The following is a 22,388-nucleotide window of genomic DNA, read 5'->3' as shown; positions in this document are numbered from 1 at the left end:
ACATTAGACATACCGATTGAGGTGTGGAATTGCATTTTTTATGCACATACAGTAGGGTGGGAAAAATAGCTCAATTAACAACTTATATATCCTTCTAGTTTTCGCTACATTCCTATTAACTGCAGTTATATGTCCCTTACATGTATTATTACACTACTCAATGTCCTTATATTATGCAATTGGATTTTGCTAGATAATTATATACATGAGCTGCATCTTACATACAAACTGTCCAAGATGCAGATGTTACTGCAACATATTTTGAGAGTTGCTCACACACACTACTGCTAAGATGGTACACTGACAGATCTACTTTCATATAATTATCTAGATATGTTCAGGTGAAAGTATCAGTTATATGTCAACAGCTCCCTACATTTCTGGCAGCACACTGACATTTCTGGGGAACACAATACCAAGCTACTCATGTGCCAGATTAACTTGTACATGTTGGCCATGAACCAACAGTTGAGGGCTGTACATATGCATACAAGCTACTGGCACTCCCTTCATCCACGTTATATTGGCCTACCCAAGTGTGGGTTGACACTGCTTAATACAACACTATTATTTGTAGAATGCAACAGTACAACAACATATCAAAGAAAATAACACAGATGCACTCCATGAATCATACATTTATTAAAGGATTATTACACCTTTATTTATTGGGTTAAAAGATGTTTTGAAGGCTCTCTCATTTATTTTATATAACAGTACACGCAGAATAATTACTAACCTGCCTGATGACGCAGCCTTTGTAGCCTATCTTCATTGGCTTGCTGGTTCATAGCCCGGATACCTGCAGCTGTGAAGTAAATGCAGTGATATTAAGACATACCTATCCATAGTTATAGACAAGCATAGCAATTCTTAACTACTTAATACAATGGCTACTTAGTACTGGGGCATTACGCATTGTACGGGATTCCTGGATCCACTGGTTCAGTTGATCCTCCCTACATCACTTCAGGTCAGAATAATGGTGCCTGACCTGTTCACCAGTCCAAGGAACATCAGTGGCACTGGTGAGATCATGGGCAAGACTGTTTCAGGCCTCCGTTTTATACTGAGTACCCTGGTACTGGCCCCGCAGGAGTCTTTCCTCATGATTGTGGACAAGTAGCCAGACCATTACCAGCGTTGCACTCTAAATCGAGTGCCTTCTTCAACACCGGCCATGCTGACTGCAGAAGGAAGCTGCAACCAGTTATAGTAAGTATTCCCGCCTGTGGAGCTTAAATATGCCTCATTTCCTGCACTTATTTGTGATTGGCCAGTTTTGGAAAAACTCAACTGTAGGCACGCCTGCTTAGCTGATGTTGGCAATGTTTAAAATTCCTTTGATAGATATGTGTCTGTTGAAAGTGCAGGTTTATGAAATGCTGTCATGGCTTAGTGGTTAAATACTGTGACTATAGTGCACAGTATCCTGAGTTCGAGCCCTATTACTGCTTTTTATTTTCCTGCTGGGCAGACCTGACTGGTTAAGGTACAGTAAAGGAGGTGTGGCCATGTTTAACCAACTTTGCTCAACTTTGTCCGACTTTACCTGATGTTGCTCGACGTTGCCCGATGTTGCTCGACGTTGCCCGATATTGCACTGGTTAGCGCGGTGCACAACTACGCGCAAATATGTTGTGGTTGTGCGGGTTAGCGAAGTGCGCAGCTATGCACAAAGACATTGCGCTGGTTAACGCGGTGTGCAGTTATGCGTAATTTGATTTAAATATGCTCAATACTGGTAAAATGTGCTTAGCAGTACTTTATATTGCTTAAAATAGGGTACTCATGCCTCAGAATGCATAACCATTTCACCTTCATATATATATATATATATATATATATATATATATATATATATATATATATATAATTCGTTCACTGCTACATTTAACATTTCAATGCTTTTTACAAAACTTATACATAAAAAATGTCAGGAAATATTTTTGTATGCAGATTTCCAACAGAAAATGGAACGTGCAGTAGTGGGACTCGAACCGGGAATGCTTCCTCTTTGTGCGAAGGCTCTAAACACTACATTATCACTATTTTGCTTAATTTACATATATTTTTCTTATTATTCTCTTCTGGTGTCTAAGTTGCTAACTGTAGCTAAGCAATGGGCAAAAGCATGCAAACACATGCAAATACGGGCAGATATATAGGATGAAATAAAAAAAAATAAAAAAACTCTTTTTATTTTTAATTTTGTCAGTTATTTAACATATGGGGGAGTGTAGTGTTACACTGTGCATGTGTGACCGGACTCGCTCATGTAACTCGAAATTGCTGCGTTTTTTCATTGCAGGGGCGTGGATTTTTGGACTTCTCGGCAGTCCGACACACCCCCTACACTCGTCCACGCTCCGTGTAAGCTTTAGAGTTGAGGCAACGCTCCCTCATTAATATGCATGGCGCGCTGCCATCATACTCTTAGACTGGCGCTTCCGTGTAAGACTAATCTAGTCTTACACGGAATATTAGTAAATCCGGGGGATGGTGTAACAAAAAAATAAAATATTATGATTATTTGTGGAGACTGGAAATAGATATATTACCAGTGAAAGAAAACATGCCATATAAAAAGAAAAGTGAAAGAATATTATGGGCAAGAGGAAACTACCAAGCATGCATTTTTGAAATATAAAACAGCAGTGAAATTATTTTAAAAGTTATGTAAAGAAAATGTCTTTGAAGAACTAAAAGAGGTGGAAAAGGTAAATATAGATATGATTAAATATGGTTATTATAAGAATAGAAGTAAAGAATATGTTAAAAGGTTAGATAAAAATTGTTTTATGTTATATGAGTTACATGGAATAAAATTATGTTTAATGAAAAATGGACTTTGGCAGCAATATTGAGTAAAATATAAGGATAGAAATTTGACATAAAGTATGAATGTAAAATAAGTAAAAGAAGGAAATGAAAAATTATATATTTATAAAATTTTAGATATGTAAATATTTTGTAAATATGTAAATGCTTTGTAAATATTTTTTCTTTGTATAAATAAAGGATCCCTATTCTTTTTGATAGATGCCCTGGGATCTTTAACAACTATATGAGCTACCATCTTAGACAAGGATCTATTACTGACTGTCTAATTCTATCTATGATGCTGTGAGACTGGACTACCTTATATTTCGACCCTTATCAACAAGATGATCTTGCTCATATTTTGTCTCAAAGAAACCTACTGCAAGGAATGTAAGGCTCAAGCTGTTAGACTCAAGAAAATGTAACATGAGCACAGGTATAATAATATAGGTAGGTGGAGCTGATGAATAACAGTCTACCCTTTGTTGGTAGAAGGTCAGGTATAGCATAGGGTTAGGTTCACTATAAACAAACCTAATGGCGACCCTCCTCCTACAACAAATTGTCATTTAGCAGTCTAGCAGATTACTGCAGCCACACTAAACCTGACCCCTATACTGAACATATGTGCCTTTGCCTTCAAGCACCCCAACACAGGGACAATTGGTGTTGTACCCCCTAATGCCCTTAAAGACAGAGAGAGAGTGAGAGAGAGAGAGAGAGAGGGAGAGGGAGGGAGACACACACACACACACACACACACACACACACACACACACACACACACACACACACACACACACACACACACACTGATAGAGAGAGACTGAGTCTTACGGAGAAAGAGAGGCGGAGAGAGAGAGAGAGAGAGAGAGAAACTGAGAGACTGGCATTACCTGAAAGGTAAGCTAGGAAGACTATGTAAAGTACCAAAAATATTTAAAGTACTATATTCATGAACCAGCTGTTTGTGATGAGAAATATAGTTAAGCAACTAATTACTTGAAAGTGGCAAGACGAGATAGAGATGGTATGATGTAGTGTTATCTTTGCATAAAGGCATGATCATACTGATAGTATCTCATATCAAGGGGGCTAGCTTGAGGGAATGTACCATGAAACTACTAATGCCAGAGAACAAGAAGTTGATATATATTGTGCTGCAAAAAAACTTCCTCAGCATAATATCCAGTGATAGTGGTCACATTATAATATAATGTGTGCATCTAGCTATGCCGAGTATTATGCACTCATGCTTAATACTTGGCATGGCTAGATACACACATTATATTATAATGTGTGTATCTAGCCATGCCAAGTATTAAGCATGAGTGCATAATACTTGACATGGCTAGAAGTTGATATATCTTGTGCTGCAAAAAACTTCCTCAGCATAATATCTGGTGATAGTGGTTACATTTTAATATAATGTGTGCATCTAGCCATGCCAAGTATTATGCACTCATGCTTGTTAAGCAAGTAGTATATTATCTCATATGCGGTACAAAAAATGGCATGCTAACTTCTTACTTATAGAACAAGCTGTCCTCTACCTCTTTGTCCTGTGTTTGCATGTAACTGAGAACTGTTCCACATTTGCTGACTGCTATTTTAGCAATCACATGCATGGTTTCTTGCTTGTTAACCTCCAATGTAGTAAAATCTACCCAGTCAGAGGCATGCTTATAAGGTCATGACCCTGAGGATTTAGCCAATCAAGGCACAACAGCAGGAAAAAATGAATGCAGTGAGAAGCAAGGGTATATGGATGTGTGAAGAATGTCACGTATGTGTGGAATAAGAGAAAGCAGGGATCATTTCTTCTTCCCAGAGAACTGGACTACAGTCATATATTCAAATAGAGAGAGTACAGGAGAAAAATTGCACTGATGCCTTTTTATTTTACATATTTTCATGAGAGTAGTATCTAAATGACTGTGATTGCATTATATTTGTAGTATATGCAATTCAATTGTGAGGTCATATGCATATGACATAATTAACCTTTTTTTTTTTCATTTTAGATCCCCCAGTCATTGTGCAGTGAAAGTTGTCCTCCGGGCTACAGGAAGGCAGTTCAGCCAGGCCAGCCAGTTTGCTGTTTCAGTTGTATTATGTGCTCTGAAGGAGAAATTTCCAACCAAACTGGTGAGGAAACATTACATGAAACCCTTTGTGTTTTACAAGACTTGCTATGGTGGTGCTTGGAATGCATATTATACTTTTCATGACTTTTATAGTGTGCCTATAATGCAGAAACTATAACAAGGCCCAAAAGTGACTCTGATGGATATGAAATCTCATTCACTGGACTTCAGTAAACCTGACATAGCTATGGAAAGCCATAATTCATAAATTATTCTGGAATGTGCAAATTTCACATGAATTATTGACAGCAATCCTGATATGAAAGGCAGTGGTGACAGCACTTTGTGGCCAGAATAAGCATCACATGTAGAAGAAACTCAGTAGAGGAGCCAGTACACTTTAAATTCATGGGTTGCTGGCTATTGTGTCCATTGATTACAAATAGATATTAGTTTGGGCTTTGTATTTAGAGTTTTACTAGGTAGATGGAAGGGTGCATACATTCTTACTGAATATTTACATTGTGACATATCCGTTTTAGTTTATGCTTTCAAACTCATTGTTGGAAGTGCTTACGGGATGCCTGTAAATCAGTTTCAGTGATATTGAGGCAGCCACTACTGGGGAATTTAGCTGCACAAGAGTCTTCATAGCAATTTAACATGCTGCTATGGATTACACACTGAATTTTTGGGGGGAGTCATCTCTCAATGAATTACAGTTCCTTGTATACATGGCAAGAAGAGCGTTTATGAAAACTGACTAGTGCTATATTTTATCTCTTTTTATTTTCAGTGGCCGACTAGATTCCTTTATCCTTTTGAGACATTATTTACATGATAACAATACACCATCCAGGGGTGCAACCATACTGGAGCTGGTCCTTACTAATATGGGAGAGTGCTGGACACCCCCTAATGTAATGTGTTCTCTGGTAAGGTTAGACCACAAAATGATCTCTGTTGAAGTATAAATAAAACTTGGAACCCGAGCTAACCCTGGAATATTCAGAAACTACTCCAAGGCTTACTTCCTACTATTAAGTGGCAGCCTGGCAAAATTTCAAGCCCCATAATTCATGAGAACACTGCTACCTATACTGAACTGTTCACAGAAACCCTATACAAGCATGTTAATAGCTGCTCAGTGGCAGCTGTACCCACCAGGAAGAAGTACAGAGCTAACTCAAAAACAAGCTACCTTGGTGACATCACAGCATTAACAGGCTGTATAATAGAAGGAAGAAAATCATGGCAAAGAACTTAGAGGACAAATAAAGTCTGCCAAAGCCAAATCTGAGTAAATTTGGCCTCCCAGGCCAATGACAACCACAAGGCATTCTTTAGCTATGTCAGCAACCTCAAAGGCAATACACAATTGTGTGCAGAGCTCATTGTTAATGAAGCCAGCTACACCAAGCCAGAATATATAGCAAACCTATTGGCTGACAAATTCAGCTCCAATTTACCCCTCTCTTCCTCTTCCCCTTCCCTCATGAAATAGTATCAGATGTAACTCCCCCTTCTATCACTAGGGAATGTTCTCCTTAAGGTGAAGAACGGTGCTTCAGTGGACCCAGACAATATCCCCAGATGCCTTCCAAATAACATGAAACATGAAATAGAGAACAGCAACAGTCATCCCTCTGCATAAGGGTGGGCTATCTATAGACCCTGGAAACTACAGAACTATAAGTTTCACTAGTCTCATATGCAAAGCCATGGAAAGAATTATCATGGAAATTATCAGCAATGACATAGGAAACTTCCAGACACTGGACCCAACACAATTTAATTTTGTCAAGGGTGGGTCATGCCTACGTAGCCTGGTGGAGTTCTTGAGAAGGTTACAAAGTAATGGATGAGAAAAATTCACAGTGCCTACCTTGACCTGGCCAAGGCATTTGACAAAATACCCCTCTTGGGCATTGTTGATTAACTCAAGAGGTTAGGTACCAACCCTTATGTCAGCCAGTGGACAGCCAGCTGGCTCACAGACAGGAACCATGAAGTTAGAAATGGGGATTCCACCTCTACAAAGAGGCCAACCAGAAGCAGTGCCCCTCAGAGATCAGTCCTGGGACTTTTCCTTTTTGGCATTTATTTCTCTGAAGTCAAGGTCAATGTCAATGTCCTCTGCCTGACTAAATTAGAAGATAATTGCAAATTAGGAGCTTGTTATTGAACCCCCACCAACACAGATGTTCTTCAGGAAGGGCTGACATAGACAATTTGAAATAACTGGTGTCAGAGCCATGGACTAAAACTAAATGCCAAAAAATGCATTATAGTATCATTGAGACCTTATCCACTCCTGGTAACTATCAACATCACATACCTAAGAGTTTACCCAGCAGTCAGGGACTTGGGAACACATATAGACAGTAATCTAGCCTTTGACTGTCAGGTGTCTACAGTAGTAAGGAAATCATTCTATGTTGCACAACTTATAAACAAAGGTATAGCATCTAGGTCCAAGGAAATCATTGTTCCACTGTATTCAGCATTCATCAGATTTATCATTGAGTACAATGCCCAGTTTAGTATGCACCTAACCAGGCATATAAAACAACTGGAATGTCCAAAGAGGTTCCTCACTAAAAGAATACAAGGTATAACACCTCCTACAGGCTGTTGAGGGGAGATCTATGCCTGGCATACAAGGCATTGTCAGACCCCACTTTGACAGACATCCTATATATTCACAAACTCAACAACACCAGAATTGCCCATTCTAAAGACTTAAACTTTGCATGTGATGTAAATAGGACCTGTGTGAGAGACAGGTCTGTATCCCAGAGGATACCCGTCCTCTGGAACAGGCACCCATTCATGTGAAGCAGAGTTCCTCCCTAACCAAATTCAAGTGTAACTTGGACAACTAGATAGGGGACATGAAATTTATCTCTGGTTTGGCACCTATGTCTCTACTGGACACAGGCAGCCTATAAATGGGTCATCTCTCAGGCCCTTGCTTGTAAATACTTCATCTCCCGAGCCTTTGTTTACACTTATCAAGGGTATAAGAATTTGTCGGAGATTTGGGATGGCTACACTTAAAAAGGGCCTTGTAGTAATTAGCCTAGTAAACACCTATGAATGTATGATAAGATCTGACTTTGATTGGTATCTCAGCCGCTTGATGGAGCAGATAGTTGAGGATGGGCATGCCCATCCTTGGGGTGTTGAGGAAGTGTTCATGCCCAGGGGCACATCTGTATTGGTCAGATTTGCCTGATGGGATTTTGGAAGCTCCCACACAGTGCCTCTTTTGGGTGTGGCATCCTGCTGACAATCAGATAGATGGAGGGCCAAGGCTTAAAAGAACAAAAACTTAAATCATATTTGTTGCCTATATTAATGATAGCCCTCTCTGGCTGTCCCTTGCCCTAATGAAGCAGAAATAATGGGTTTATTAGGCAGAAGGATGCTTATGATTGGCAGGGCAGTTGGGTTAAATTTCCACCCCAAAAACAACTTCTCAATCACTTTTCTGCAAACCCCCTACTAGATCTTCCATCTCAGGAGGCCAGATGCATGACATGCCCCCCCCCCAAGCCATTCAGGTCCTGTTTCTGTGCCCAGACCCTAGTCCTTCCACTCCTCACATACATCTATAAAAAAGGCACAGCTTGTAAAAGACAATTAATTTTACTAGCTGTTAACTGATACATGGCAGTTGAAAGTTTAATGGTTTAATACTGCATTGTATTGACTTGAAGTTTTTTTCTGGGAAACCAATTATCTAAAAAAAATTATGTTTTGTATAAATGATATTCTTTATTCAAATCTGCAGTTTAGGGGTATGCATTGTAATCTTAAAGCTGTAAATAAGTATGTTTAAATAAGACCTTACTGACAGACTGTGAAACTAAACTTAAGTTATAAATATACTGCTAAAGAAAAAAGGACATTTCATGTGTTAATGTAGTTCAAGCTTGTTAAACACTTTATAACTTGAGAGGAATTGCTTTCTTACCCATGAATGGCTTGTCCTCCTTTGTAAAATTAAATATCTAAGCTACTGCTACTGCTCTTTTCAGTGAAGACTGACTCATATTGACAATCCAAGCTTCTGAACTAGAAAAACAGTCCTATCTCCTACCAGTTACACATCTGTTTTTCTTACCATACAGAATTCTGGGAAAAGTGTACTTAGGGCATTTATAGCTGCTGACTGTTCTGACCATTCTGCTAATTTTTCCCTTTATAATTATCACAGTTAGACGTTGCCCGTTCGATTCTCAGTTAGAGCGTCTTCTGTGTGTCGACATGCGTGAATGAGCGTTCCTTCGTTGAAGGTTGTGCGTTAGGCCCGGCAAGCCAGCACGTAAAAATCTACTGCCAATCATTAGCAGACCAGAGTTCCGCTGTGGTGACCCCTAACCGGGAAAAGCCGAAAGACACAAACAAACAAACAAACAAACAAACAATTACATTGGTAACACTTACCTAGCAGTTGCTTGATAATGATAAAACTGATACTCAGAAACACACCTGGCTCAGGTCTGTCCCATGCCACTCACCCTCGTTCCGTTCGCACTCACCATACCAATATAATCAAAATAATCCTAAACAACCAAGTTATGCAATGGTACTTCATTTAACAAGGATACGTTTATCTCTCACTTATCCCTCATTAATTGGACCAAACTTAAGAACATACCTCCAGATGAAGCAGTCACTTCAATACAACTTTTCTCAACATTCTCAACAATCTTTCTCCCATTTGTACAAAAAGGATTAAATCAAACCCACGAGTCTACATTACATATACGAACACTTAAATTTTCGAATCTCTAAAGATTGACCTTTAGCGATCGAGCGATTGAACATTTAAATGTTCGAATATGAATAAAAATAAAAAACAAAACAAAAAAAAAAAAAAAAAAAGGAAAAAAAAACTAAAGGGTGTAAGCAGGGGGGCAAGCCCCACTGCACCCCCAATGTGGGGGCTGTGCCCCCCACCCCCCCGCTACTTAACTATACCAACTCCAAGATTGCACTACAGTGTAGGGAATGGAAAATTTTCCATTTCTGCACTGTAGCGCACTGAAGTGCGATCTCGGAGTTGGTATATTTAAGTGGAGGGGTGTGTGGGGGGTGCAGGGGGGCTTAAACCCTTTCCATTTTCTTTTTTTTTTAATATTATTTTAGTACATATTTGAACATTTGAATGTTTGATCGCTAAAGGTCGATCTTTAGCGATTCGAACATTTAAGCATTTGGATATGTAATATAGACCCAAACGTGCACCTTGTTTAACTAACCAAACAAAACAATTTATGAATAAAAATATAAAACAAACTTTTTTTTTCAAAAATAATGCTTTTTATTGAGTCACTCTGAAAAGTAAAAAATAGGGAAGAAGAGTGAAAACTTTGTAAACGAAACACAGACAAGCTGAGTTCAGAAAAGCAATTGAGGTTGATTTTGCTGATTCCTGCTACTTCTTCTGGTACTGTGGTTCCCTACCACAGGAAGTTGCTCATTAGCAACCTAAAGTCTTTTTCTTAAACAACGTAAGGGCCTTAATCCTTTTCACCATAAGCCCAACATCCAATATAGGTTCATAGGTGTTTACTAGGCTAATAACCACAAGGGCCTTTTGAAGCCTAGTCATGCAACCCAAATCTCTGAGAAGTTCTGGTACCCTTGATAAGTGTATGCAGGGGCTTGGGAGATAAATCATTTACAAGCAGGGGCCTGAGAGAGGAACCATTTACAGATTTACTGTGTCCATTAGAGACATAGGTGCCAAATGACACCCATCATTTTGTTTTCAGTATCCCCTTTACTTAGTTTTGGATTATGTAGAGCCAGAGACTATGCAACCAGCATAAAGCAGGAACCAGTTCTGAATGGGATGCCAGTTCATTACAGGACATGTATCTACTCACACACAGATCACTTATACAGCTGGGGGCAATCTGAGAATTGTCATTTCACCTAACTATATCTTAGGGATGTATGAGGAATGATGAGAAATCAGAAACAATCTATACCAGACATAGGGAGGACTTGAAAGCACAGCTTGAGTGGGGAGAAGGGGGTAGCCATTCAAGGTGCAAAGTGCTAAGGGGTCCAATCAGATCTTTGGTGCATTACTAGCATTCATTCATGCTGGCATTGCACTTACCATCTGAACTGAAGTAGCACTTTAGTCCTCACTGTTTTGCATAAACTAGGGCAGCTCCTAGACACATATGTATTTTTTTAGGTCTGAAATGAAGCACTTTTGCACTCACTGTGTGACATGCATTGTAGGAAACAGTTTTCTATAGTTTTAAAGCATTTTTTTATTCTCCTTAAAGAGCATAGATTACAAAGAATAGACTTGACTTGCTGTTTACATTAGGCTTCCCAGTCAAGGATTGGGGAAACCCAACTTACCCTCTATTTGTCCTGATAAACCAATCAAGAACTGTGTCCCCTCACTCTGGAAAAAAAAAAACGTTTATCATTCCCTGTACAAAGGAGGAAATTCCTCTGAATTTTCCATTTATAAACTTATAGCTGTCCTATCTCCTTTATTTAAGGTTTTTGAAAGATGTATCCATTCTTAGGTTCTCTATTACCTTAGCATCTGTAATCTCCTTTCTCAAATGTAGCATTGTTTCTGTCCTCAACACAACATAGACATTGCCCTCCTTACTTTCACTAACACCATACACTTTCATTGAAATACAGGTAATCTTGTCTCTTCTCTTTTATTAGACCTATCTAAAGCCTTTGATATAATTTCTCACCAAAAATCACTAACCAAACTCTCTTCTTTAGGACTTGCTCACTCATCTCTCTTATGGTTTCAGAGCTATCTAACAAATTTGCAGCAATCTGTAAAATGGCAAAACAAATACTCATTGTTTCTTCTTGCCTCTGTTAGTGCACCTCAAGGATCTATCCTAGGACCATTACTATTTAGCATCTTTATAAATGATCTCCACATCGGAACCAAACATGCCAGCATAGTGCAAGAGTCAGATGACTCTACCCTTATCTGCTCAGCTCCTAAGATACTATAACTTTAGCAGGTCACTCCAGAGATTTTCTCGGTTTACCTTTAAAACAGCGATCTCAAAAAGGTCACCCACGCTTCCGCAAACTCCAAAATGTGAATGTCCCAGATGCCAAAAACCACATATGCGAACGACTAAATCTCGCCCCCTTTTGACCCATGGTAACACTGGTGTGGAGGTGTGGTGCGGCCAAAAACGTCGAAAGTCAACATTAATTAGACATTTTAGGAGTGGTGCAGATTCAAATTCATGGAAAACGGGTCGACGAAGTGGTAGGTCGATCATGTGTGATCGACGATATAAAGGTAAACTGATTTTCTCATCTATTGAGACATGGTTAAACACCTTCAACTTAATCCTAAATGCAAAGAAAACCAAGTTAATGCTATTCTTATCAAAACGGTGCCAGAAACCAAAAACAAAGCTTTAGTATTACATCTAAAGACAACACTGCAATAGAAACAGTATCACAGACTAAATTGCTGGGTGTTAGTATAAATGAATAGCTGAAAGTTGAGCATCATATTCTTCAAGCCATTAAAAAACACACACCAAAAAGTTGGTGCACTTTATATCACACTAGTCGATATCTCTCAGAATCTGCTATGAAAATCATAGCTTTGAATTATCTCCTCCCATCAATTCTTTATGCAACTAACCTGTACTCTCCATATGTGAAGAAACTGGATGCATGCTATAACAAGATAGCTAAACTCGCAACTACCCTTCCATCTAAAACATGTCATTGTGTTACAGTTAAACAGTTACACTGGATTGAGCTTCCACAATATCGTTTCTACACATACCTCATTACTGCACACAACTTAATTCATAAACCTGAAAACTGTCGTTCTTTAAGCAACTTTCTCCAGCACTACTGACCTGCAAGGGAGCAACACTCAGAAATAAATATCTCCTCATTTCTGGTGACTCACTTTACTCAAGTTATGCCACTAAAATGTGGAATGATATTCCAACTGACAAATGCAAAAATTGAAATCCTTTAAAGACAGATTCAAACAACACCTGGCCAACTTTTGGTTCTGCTCCTGCTCTGCACCTGGATAATCCTACCACCTCTAACTGTGTATTCCTATAGCCATTCTCTTTACTACCTGTAATTAGCCCATATGTATATGCCTTCCCCTTTTTGTATATATCATATGCCTTCCCCTTTTTGTATATATCATATGTATATTATTTGATGCCTTTCTTTTCTTCATCCCTATGTATGTTTTTAGAAACTTTCTTTTTCTCAAACCCACTTTGGATAGTTTAAAAACTGTAATCGGTTGCTATATTTCTAATGTTTTGTGTTTAATATGAATCACAGACCATGATTCTAATGTTTTATGTTTTAATATGTAAACGTGGCACTTTACTGCCTGGGCCTCCCCTGAAAAGGGGTTTTGCTCATTCAGACTATCTCGGTCAACAGGTTTAAATAAATACTGAACTCTGATTCATTTTTAAGTCACTGGAAATCAATTATTTAGTAATCTGTGTTTATCATCCAGATAAGGAGGCAGATTCAGATGATCCCTTTGAAGCCACAACTAGAGTATACAGTAATGTACAGCATGCAGATGGACCCTGGTTTCCTACTCATTTTCAGGTCTACTGACCCCTCATGGTTTCCACTAAACTTGCATGGATAAGGGTTAAGGGATAGTGAGGAGATCATGGTGTTGCAGGGTCCCTGTCATACTGCTACTAGGAGTGGTTTACCTATTTTATTTCCCTGCTCCTATTTGTGCTCTGGTAACATCTCATGAGGGAGGCATGCAGCTGTCTGGCTGTGCCAAATAGTCCCTTCCTTCTGTAAAGGACTGATGTCAGCAAACTACCCAGCCTAACCTTAAGAAGCACTTCACAATTGTTTCCCTGGCCTCCTCCATGGAAATCTTACTGTGCTGTATGTCCTATGCATATACCCTTCCCTTGTCCCCTACCTAATCAAACCCAGGATGGTGAATTGACCAAGGATGTCCAATAGAACTCGTACACAGGAGAAATAAAAATAAAAACTGTTTATTTCAACAAGAGTTACAAGAGTTTAGCGCTTTCAACTAGTTAACCTAGTCTTCATCAGAACCATAGAACAGTGTATTGAACTGATTTAAATAGTAGAAATAGTTCAAAAAGGCGCCAAAACCTTTTAAAGGTATAATGCACAAATGTTTACAAAAACATAAAAAATAATATAATTAAACTCACTAATCCATACTATCAACACATACCTCCTAGATATATATATCTCAAACTCAGTCATTCTGATACATATAAATCTTATAAAAAACATAAAAAATATATATATAAAAAATATATAAATATATGTATTTATTATTACGTTGAATTGTATAATAATAATAAATTCTAGTTATAATTACTAATTGGCTAAACTCTTGTAACTCTTGTTGAAATAAACAGTTTTTATTTTTATTTCTCCTGTGTACGAGTTCTACTGGACATCCTTGGTCAATTCATCTTACAAGTTGCTGTTCGTTCTGAAACCCAGGATGGTTGCATCATAGTGAGGGCTTAACATGAACAAACATTTATCAGCCACAAGCAATGCATTTATAGTCTTAGTCAATTTCCTTTCATGTAAGACTTGGACAAACTGTTCAGCCGGAAAGACAAGCTACACAACAAATAATATGAAAATGGTTGAAGCTAGATTGTGTGGAGATACTACATAGGAAATAGTTCATAATTATATCTTTTACTGTAAATGCAGTTCATTGTGTAGTTTTGTTTACAGACCATGTCCTTACTAACCTATATGATTATTATAGTGATCTGCCTGCTGAAGATTACAGAAGGGATGGAGGGGGAGGGACGTTTTTTCATTTCCAGTTAGCTTGCTTAGTGGGGAGTATTTAAATACCTAATATTGTTTTATTAATAACTGATAGTGGGATGCATCTTCTTATGCCTTAAGTAGAGAGGTGATTATACAAATAATTTGCTAATATGATAGAGGTCTTGCATTTTAATAATGTGTTGTTAATATGCAGTTAAGAATGTGTTCTTGTTTTGTGGTCTGTCCTTGTAGAGTCCTTCATAAGCTGGTCAGCCCATGGATAAGTAGTGAGTAATGACTTTGCCATGATTATGCAGTTGAAAAAATTTCTGAAAAGGAACTCACCAGAATATTGCTCAATAAACCATGGCTATGCGCCTCGGGCAACTGTGCAGGCATTGCTTCATTTTATACATATACATAGCCTATTTTTAGTATAAATTATTTATCCTCTGAATTCTGGGAAGGACGACAGCAGTAAACCCTTTTGCAGTCAATGCCCTGAAATTTTAAGTCATATTTGAGAAACAAGTTCAACATTTTTAAAAATGAATGATACCAAGAAAACATGGAAGTAATAAAAAGCATGCGTTATAAACATAAGGAATACATTGCTTACAAGATTAAGTACGGTTGAAACCAAGTTATTATTATATTACATTTTCTTGACAACAGAAGGAAACAATATGCCTGTTTAGCTTTCCTTTCAAGCGCATATAACCTTTTTAACTTCCCTCCATTCCTTCCTAACCTCCACTAGAGCCTTTCTCCACCTATCCAGCTGTGCTTTGCCTTCTTCAGTTTGAGCTCAAACTCCTGTACTACTCTGCCTTAGCTTAAACCTCTAGATGCTATGCATAAGACTAACGACTACCAAATTTTCACTGTCTCTGGCCCCACTATACTTAATTAACTTCCTCAGTATCTATTTCATTAACTATATTCTCAAACTGAATGCCACTATTTCTATTTTATTTTATTTTATTTTATGTTTGTTGACCGGGCTAGTCTAACTGGATATATGTCCATTTTCAGTAGAGGCCCGGGGAGATAAGATCCAAGACATGAATAAAATACAAATACAAATAACAAATTACAAACTACAAAAAGCAAAAAAAAATTGTAAGAAAAAAAATAGAAAAAATAGTAAAAAATATAATAAAAATAACCAAGCAATGGCAATATGTGCAGTAAGGCACAAAGGTTAGCACTGGGTTTGTAAAGAGGACAAGAGTCATAAACAGTGCAAAAAGAAGGTACAGGGACTACTTACAGGTAAAGACAATAGTGGAGAAAGGAAGTTAGTTGTGAAGTGATTTTACAAGCATTTATTAGAAAAAAAGGTATATAAGGAGAAGTGAAATGATGCCTAATAGGGAGTTATGAGAGAAGTATAGTAAGAAGGAAGATGTAACAGTGGACAGTAAGCACAAGATAGGCAAGGTCAAGTATAAAGAGATAGATGGCTAGTCTGGTTTGGTACAGGGACATAGCCAGTATGATTTGAGGTAAAGTGAAGTTTAAGTTTATTTTTGAAGAGTGATAAGGAAGTAAGTGAGGAGAGGTCATTAGGGAGAAGATTCCAGGATTTACCTACAGTATAAGAGAAGAGAGAATCCCCAGCCCTGTTATTAGATTTGGAGGTGTGTACAAGAAGTTTGTGTAATGAGCTTAAGGACATCAGATTTTTATAGGGGGTAATGAGGCTAGATAAACTAGGAGTATTAGAAGGTTTGTAAAGAATGTTGTGGGCAATGGTTAGTTGGTGAAATTTAATCAGGTGTTGTAGTTCTAACCATCCTAGCTGATTTAGATTTATACAATGGTGTGTTCTAAATGGGTTTCCTGTTGCAAATCTTGCAATGTTATTATAGGATGATTCCAATTTGCTGAAGACAGTCTTGGATAGATTAATAAAAATAGGAGAAGCATAAAGGAGTGTTGAGATCAAATGAGTGTGAGCTATAGTAATTTTGGCAGTAGGTGAAAGGAAGGGTTTAATTCTATAGAGAGTGCCGATTTTTTTGTTGACAGTCTTTATATTATTGTTGATATGGATGTCGAAGTTCAGATTATTGTCGATGGTGACACCTAGAAGTTTAGTGGTAAAGTCTGGAGATATTATGGTACCATTGGTGGATGTCACAGAGAAATGAAGAGGAGAGGACTTTTGAGTAGGTGTGAAGAGGAGGAGTTTGGTTTTCTCTGGGTTCAGAAGAAGGCAATGCTGAGTGAACCATTGTTCCACTATGTTGAATACCTTCTGGGTGAGAGAGTGAAGGTCTTGGGAGGATGTGGCTGAGCATAGTAGTGTGGAGTCGTCAGCATATTGTATGCAAGTGGCTTGGGGGATAGCTAGATGAAGGTCATTTATAAATATGGAGAAGAGAAGAGGTCCTAGTATGGACCCCTGGGGGACACCTATGGTAATGGGTAGATGGGTGGATAGAGTGTTATGCCATAGTACTGCTTGCTGCCATTTGTCAAGGTAGGATTGGAACCATTTTATGGAAAGTGGGTCTAACGACAGAGATTTTAGTATGTTTATGAGCATCTGGTAGTTTACCATGTCAAATGCTTTAGACAGGTCAATAAATAGAGCAGAAGAAAGATTATTTAGGTTTCATTGTTTGTTGATGCAATCAGTAAAGGAAAGGAGATTAGTGGTAGTGCTGTGTGAGGGTCTGAAACCATGTTGACAGTTGGAAAAAAAATTTTTTTCAATTAAGTGGTGGAGTAATTGCCTGTGGATACATTTCTCCATAATCTTAGCTAATGGAGAGAGTAGGGCAATAGGGCAATAGTTTGATAGCTTAATGGGGTGTCCTCCTTTATGCAGGGGGATAACATGGGAGACTTTCCACAAGGTGGGGATGTGACCTTCGCTTATAGTTCTATTTATCAATATGGAAATAGGGTAGGCAATAGCATTGAAGGATAACTGTAGAAATTCAGAAGGCAGTTGGTCTGCTGACGGAGAGCATGGTTTCAGTTTATTCAAAAGGTTTTGAATAAGTTTGGTTGGGACTGGTTGGAACTGAAAAGGAGGGAGTGGGGTTGAGGTGTAAGAAGGTAGTGTGAAAGTATTAGGTGATAGTTGACTGGCTAATGTTTGGATAGCATCTGTAAAGAAGGTGTTGAAGGTATTAGCTGTATGGATAGGGATTTTCTGGTCTGTATTTTGGGGGTTAGGTGTAGTAGATTGACCTGGGTGGAGTAACTGCTTAATGCTAGCCCAGAATTTTTGTGGTTTGTTGTGATTAGGTTGTTGAAATTGTAACTAATATTTTTTTTATCATTAAGTATGGCCTTCTTAGTGTCATTTCTAAGTTGTCTAAAGGTTTGTTGACCAACAGGGTTTTTGGTCATTCTCAATTTGTCCCAATATTTATTTCTGAGTTGAATTTTATGTTTGGTTTCATTGGAGAGCCATGGGGCAGAGTTGGCCTTAATTCTAGTAGATCTGATTGGAGCATGATGATTGAGAATGGAAAGGAAGGTAGTATTAAAGAAATTAATGGCTTCATCTAAAGGGAGGTGTTTTAAGAGAACCCAATTGCATGCTCTTAATTCCATTTGAAATAAATCAGGGTTAAATTTCTTTTTGGCTCTAATACTACTGATAGAGGTTAGAATAGGAGTGTTGGTTTTATGCCTGATGAAATAGGTAAGTGAATGGTCACTTATATCATCAGGGAGGGTTCCAGAATTATAGTAGTGAGTATGATTGTTTATAAGAATCCAGTCTAGTATGCTAGCTTTCTTGTTAGCTTTATTTATTCTGGTGGGTGAGGTGATGGTTTGAGAAAAACCATGTAGGTTAATGTGGGAGGTAGGAAGGCTAGTACAATAGGAATTCCAATCCAAGTTTATATCGCCTAGGATTATGGTTTCTTGAGGCAGGTGTTGGGATAGCCAGGAAATGATATTTTCCATGGTGGCTATGTTATTTCCAGGGGGCAGATAGATACAGATAATGTAGACTGATTTGGCATTGTTAAGTTCAAGTTTAGAGATGAGAATTTCAGTATGGGAATCTAGAGGTAGATTACAGTTGTATGTGGTTAATTGTAATCCAGATTTGAATAAAATAGCAACCCCTCCACCTTTCTTAGCTACTCTATCACTTCTTAGCATATTATATCCAGGTGGCATAATTTCATTATCCTTGATATTAGGTTTTAGCCATGTTTCTGTTAGACAGATAATGTCAAAGGAATATACTTGTAGGAGAGCATGGAGTTGAGTTACTTTGTTGTTAATACTACGTATATTTAGATGAGCTAGTAGGAGGGAGTTAGGTGGTTTAGGGAGGGGGTAACTGGTTGATTGACTTTGTTTTTGGAGAGAAGTAGAGGTTGCTGTAGGGTCTGGGTTAGGATGAATATCACCGTCCTATAATGAGAGGAGTTGTCCTAGATAGCTTAGGTTAGGGAGATTGCTGTATGGAAATAACAGTCTCTTGAGATGTAGTGAATTATATTTAATATGTAGTGTTTTATGATACTTAGCAAGTAGGTAGCTGGGTGAGCATATTATGTTTGCATGGTTATGTAGGTATGGTAAGGGTTGAGAGTTAGTATGTTGGTTGGGGTAGTCAGTGTATGGATATATAGGGTGTTCATATGAGGAAAGTAAATAGGCAAAGGTTAAAAGTGGTAGTGTTACAAGAGTAAAGCAGAGTGGAATCTGAGAAAGGATGGTAGGATTAGCCATTGGGAAGGACTGGCCATTTGTTTGAAATATATTTAGAGATGGAAGTGTTTAAGCTGAGAGTGTGTAGAGATATGAGGGTGTGGTGAGTATGGAGTGGAGTGGTAAAGAGATGGGAAGGTAAGAGGAAAATTGGCCAATTGGAAATGTGTAGAGGTTAATGAGAAGAGGAAGGGTGTGGTTAGAAAGTATAAGAGTAGGACCCCCGGGGGTGTGTGGGAATTGGGGGTAGGGAGGGGAGTGGAGTGAGCCTGCAGGGCAAATGGAGCAGGTAGAAACAAAGAGAAAGGAAGAAGGCAAGACTGAGAAGAAACAATCAGTGATTAGGTAAGTGAGATCAGAGATAAGGAAAGTAAGGAGGATGTAGCACTTGTTTGGTGTAACTGTTAGTAAGGTAAGAACAGAGAGGTCAGAGAGATAGGAGGCTAGTGGCAGGGAATTAATGGGTCCTTAGGAGAGGATTCAATATATGGTAACTTAGGGGATAGGTGGATTCTTAAGCAAGATATGTATGTGCTGCCACCTAGTGGAGAAACAGTAGAAGACAAGAGCACTTAGAGCAGAGTAGGGAAAGGTAATACGTACTGTAAGGGCATAATAATGGGGTAAAAAGAAGTCCACAGAAGGCTGTTAGCAGTGGAACGCAGGGATAAATAAAACATAGACTGGTTACAATGACTTGCCCTGGGATACATACACTTTAGGTTGATATCATTGGACAAGCAAAGAACAGTGGAGGATTCCTGCATAGAGCTTCTTTTTCTGTCTAGAAGCCAGGAAAATCAGGAATGGTGGGAGACTTAGGTTAGGTTATGCACTGTAGACTAACTGTAAGAAAAAGGGACAAAAATAAAGTGTTAGCAGGATAATTGTAAGGGGGTAGGAAGTTAAATGATTCAGGAAAGCATACTAAACATAGGTAGTGGACTGACCTAGAGGACAATGTGAGTTGAGGGTAAGTGGGAGATACTAGGATGTGGAAGATGAGATGAGGGTGAGTGAGAGTACTAACATAGGAATGCTAGGGAGGCTTAGGATACTATATAATTTATGCAACAGATACACAGGAGTGAAACATTCAACAAGTTAAATTCACAGAGCAGGAAAATTAATTAGCAGCAGACAATTTCAAAGTAGTAAAATAAGAAAAAAATATCTTAGTCTATTATGCTATATGAGCTGCAGGCATATATTAACATAAAAGTATTGCATGTACAGTCTAATAAATTATACACATTAGTATAAAAAAAAGCTAGGTAGTACTCAACACCAGTACATTTAATATACTTCCTGGCAGTTGGGCTTAGACTAGACAGTATTCAGTTTTAGTAGGATATACTGCGCATTAGTGTAAGCATTGTAACAGTGCTTTCCCTATTGTTGTACCCTTAACATGTGCAGACAGTTTGCTGGACTTGGCGGCAATTACTATTGCTCCTGTTTAAGATAGGGTGCCGACCTTTAAATGACGCTTATACTGAATCAGTAGCTAAGATCCAGCAGTATGTGTGGGCAAATATTGCCTGTTAGCAATCAAATTAATTGCAAAACAGAAAAATAGTCTGATACTCACTGTATCTGAGATGCATGTGCTTTAGCAAAGTCTCCTTGTAAGGAATGAGCTTTGTAACGAGCGTTTCAAAGGTTTGGCTAAGTTAGCAAAGTAATATTGACAGAAAGTATCAAATGTTTCAATTGTCTCAATTGTAACAAAAAACTTTAGTATTGGGGGGGCTTGGGGCCTGAGAAACACCACGACTCATGAGCGGACACTCAGCAGTGGCCGATTCCCACCATGTACTTTGAGCAGGATTGCATTAAGCTGCTATTTACATGGATAATGTGCATGGACTGGGCGCCAAAACCACGTGCGTTGAAATGGCTGGGCAGTCAACCAGCCAAGGCACAACCACTCGTAGAGTGGACGCAGTCAGTTAAGCCTCAAAAACAAATTTAAGGCAAGGCTCAATGGCTCGTAGAGCAGACTCTAACAGCGTAAAATGGCCGAGCAGTTCACAAAGCACAGCACTTTCAGTTTAGAATTACACGTTAATCTCACACAAACCCTTTAAATAGCAGAGCAAGAAATTAAAGAATATTGTAGCCGTAACCCAGGCAAGACCTGTTAGGACATGACCAATTTAAGTACAACAAAGGCACGGTCGCTCGTAGAGCAGACACAGACAGATTTACCAGCTATTCAGAATAAAAGTAAAGGCACAAACCACTCAAAGAGCGGACACAGAGCTTATGTTACCGGGCAGTTCACTCAGCATTACTAAAACAAAAGAATAGTTACTTGTTGAGCACGGCCGCTCGTAGAGCAGACACAGACAGTTTTATAAGCTATACAGATTGAAAGCAAAGGCACAAACCGCTCAAAGAGCAGACGCAAAGCTTATGTTACCAGGCAGTTCACTTAGCACTACTAAAGCAGAAGAATTGTTACTAGTTGAGCACACACAACCTCGTAAGCAGCAGTGCAGATTTAGTATACAGTAAAACAGATTACACAGGCAAACACACTATAAGTTGTTCGTAGTATGTACAGCTACACAAAAAGGATTAATTAATACATATGCAAAAGGCTAGCGTAGGTACATATGTCTTATTTTGACTAGCAAGGATGCAAAAATAGCACTTACCCATGAACAGGGCCAGCAGCCTAAGGCAGAAACAGGACTGAAAGGGGGGAAACCCTAGTCAAAGATGGCGCCACAAACACTGGCGTCCCTAAATAGATTTAGTGAAAGGTGAGGCAGGTAGGAGAGAGTGGGAGGAGTAAAGCAGGAAGTGAGGAAGGTAGATAGATGTAGGTGGATAGAAAGGAAGTAGAGGAGTGGTCTGCAAGCAGGTGGGGGAGGGGTATAGACAATGGAGACACCAACTCAAATTCTAATTATTCTGTATACTGAATTTGTGCTATTGTACATAAGTATT

The 22,388-nt window shown here is 38.6% G+C and overlaps 1 protein-coding gene across 1 annotated transcript in view; it reads left to right on the top strand.

The window, feature by feature from the left end:
* Window positions 1–22,388, top strand: part of LOC122803812 (extracellular calcium-sensing receptor-like) — a 153,966-nt gene that overhangs the window by 76,709 nt on the left and 54,869 nt on the right. The window contains exon 3 of the mRNA XM_044073497.1: window positions 4,848–4,971. Coding sequence (XP_043929432.1) covers window positions 4,848–4,971 — 124 coding nt within the window. The remainder of the gene's footprint in view (window positions 1–4,847; window positions 4,972–22,388) is intronic.

The sequence above is a fragment of the Protopterus annectens genome, chromosome 6.part0 (assembly GCF_019279795.1).
Source record: "Protopterus annectens isolate FY-2018-M chromosome 6.part0, PAN1.0, whole genome shotgun sequence".
In the NCBI taxonomy this organism is placed as follows: Eukaryota; Metazoa; Chordata; order Ceratodontiformes; family Protopteridae; genus Protopterus; species Protopterus annectens.
The sequence above is the reverse complement of the archived record's forward strand: the minus strand, read 5'-3'. Positions and strand labels throughout refer to the sequence as shown.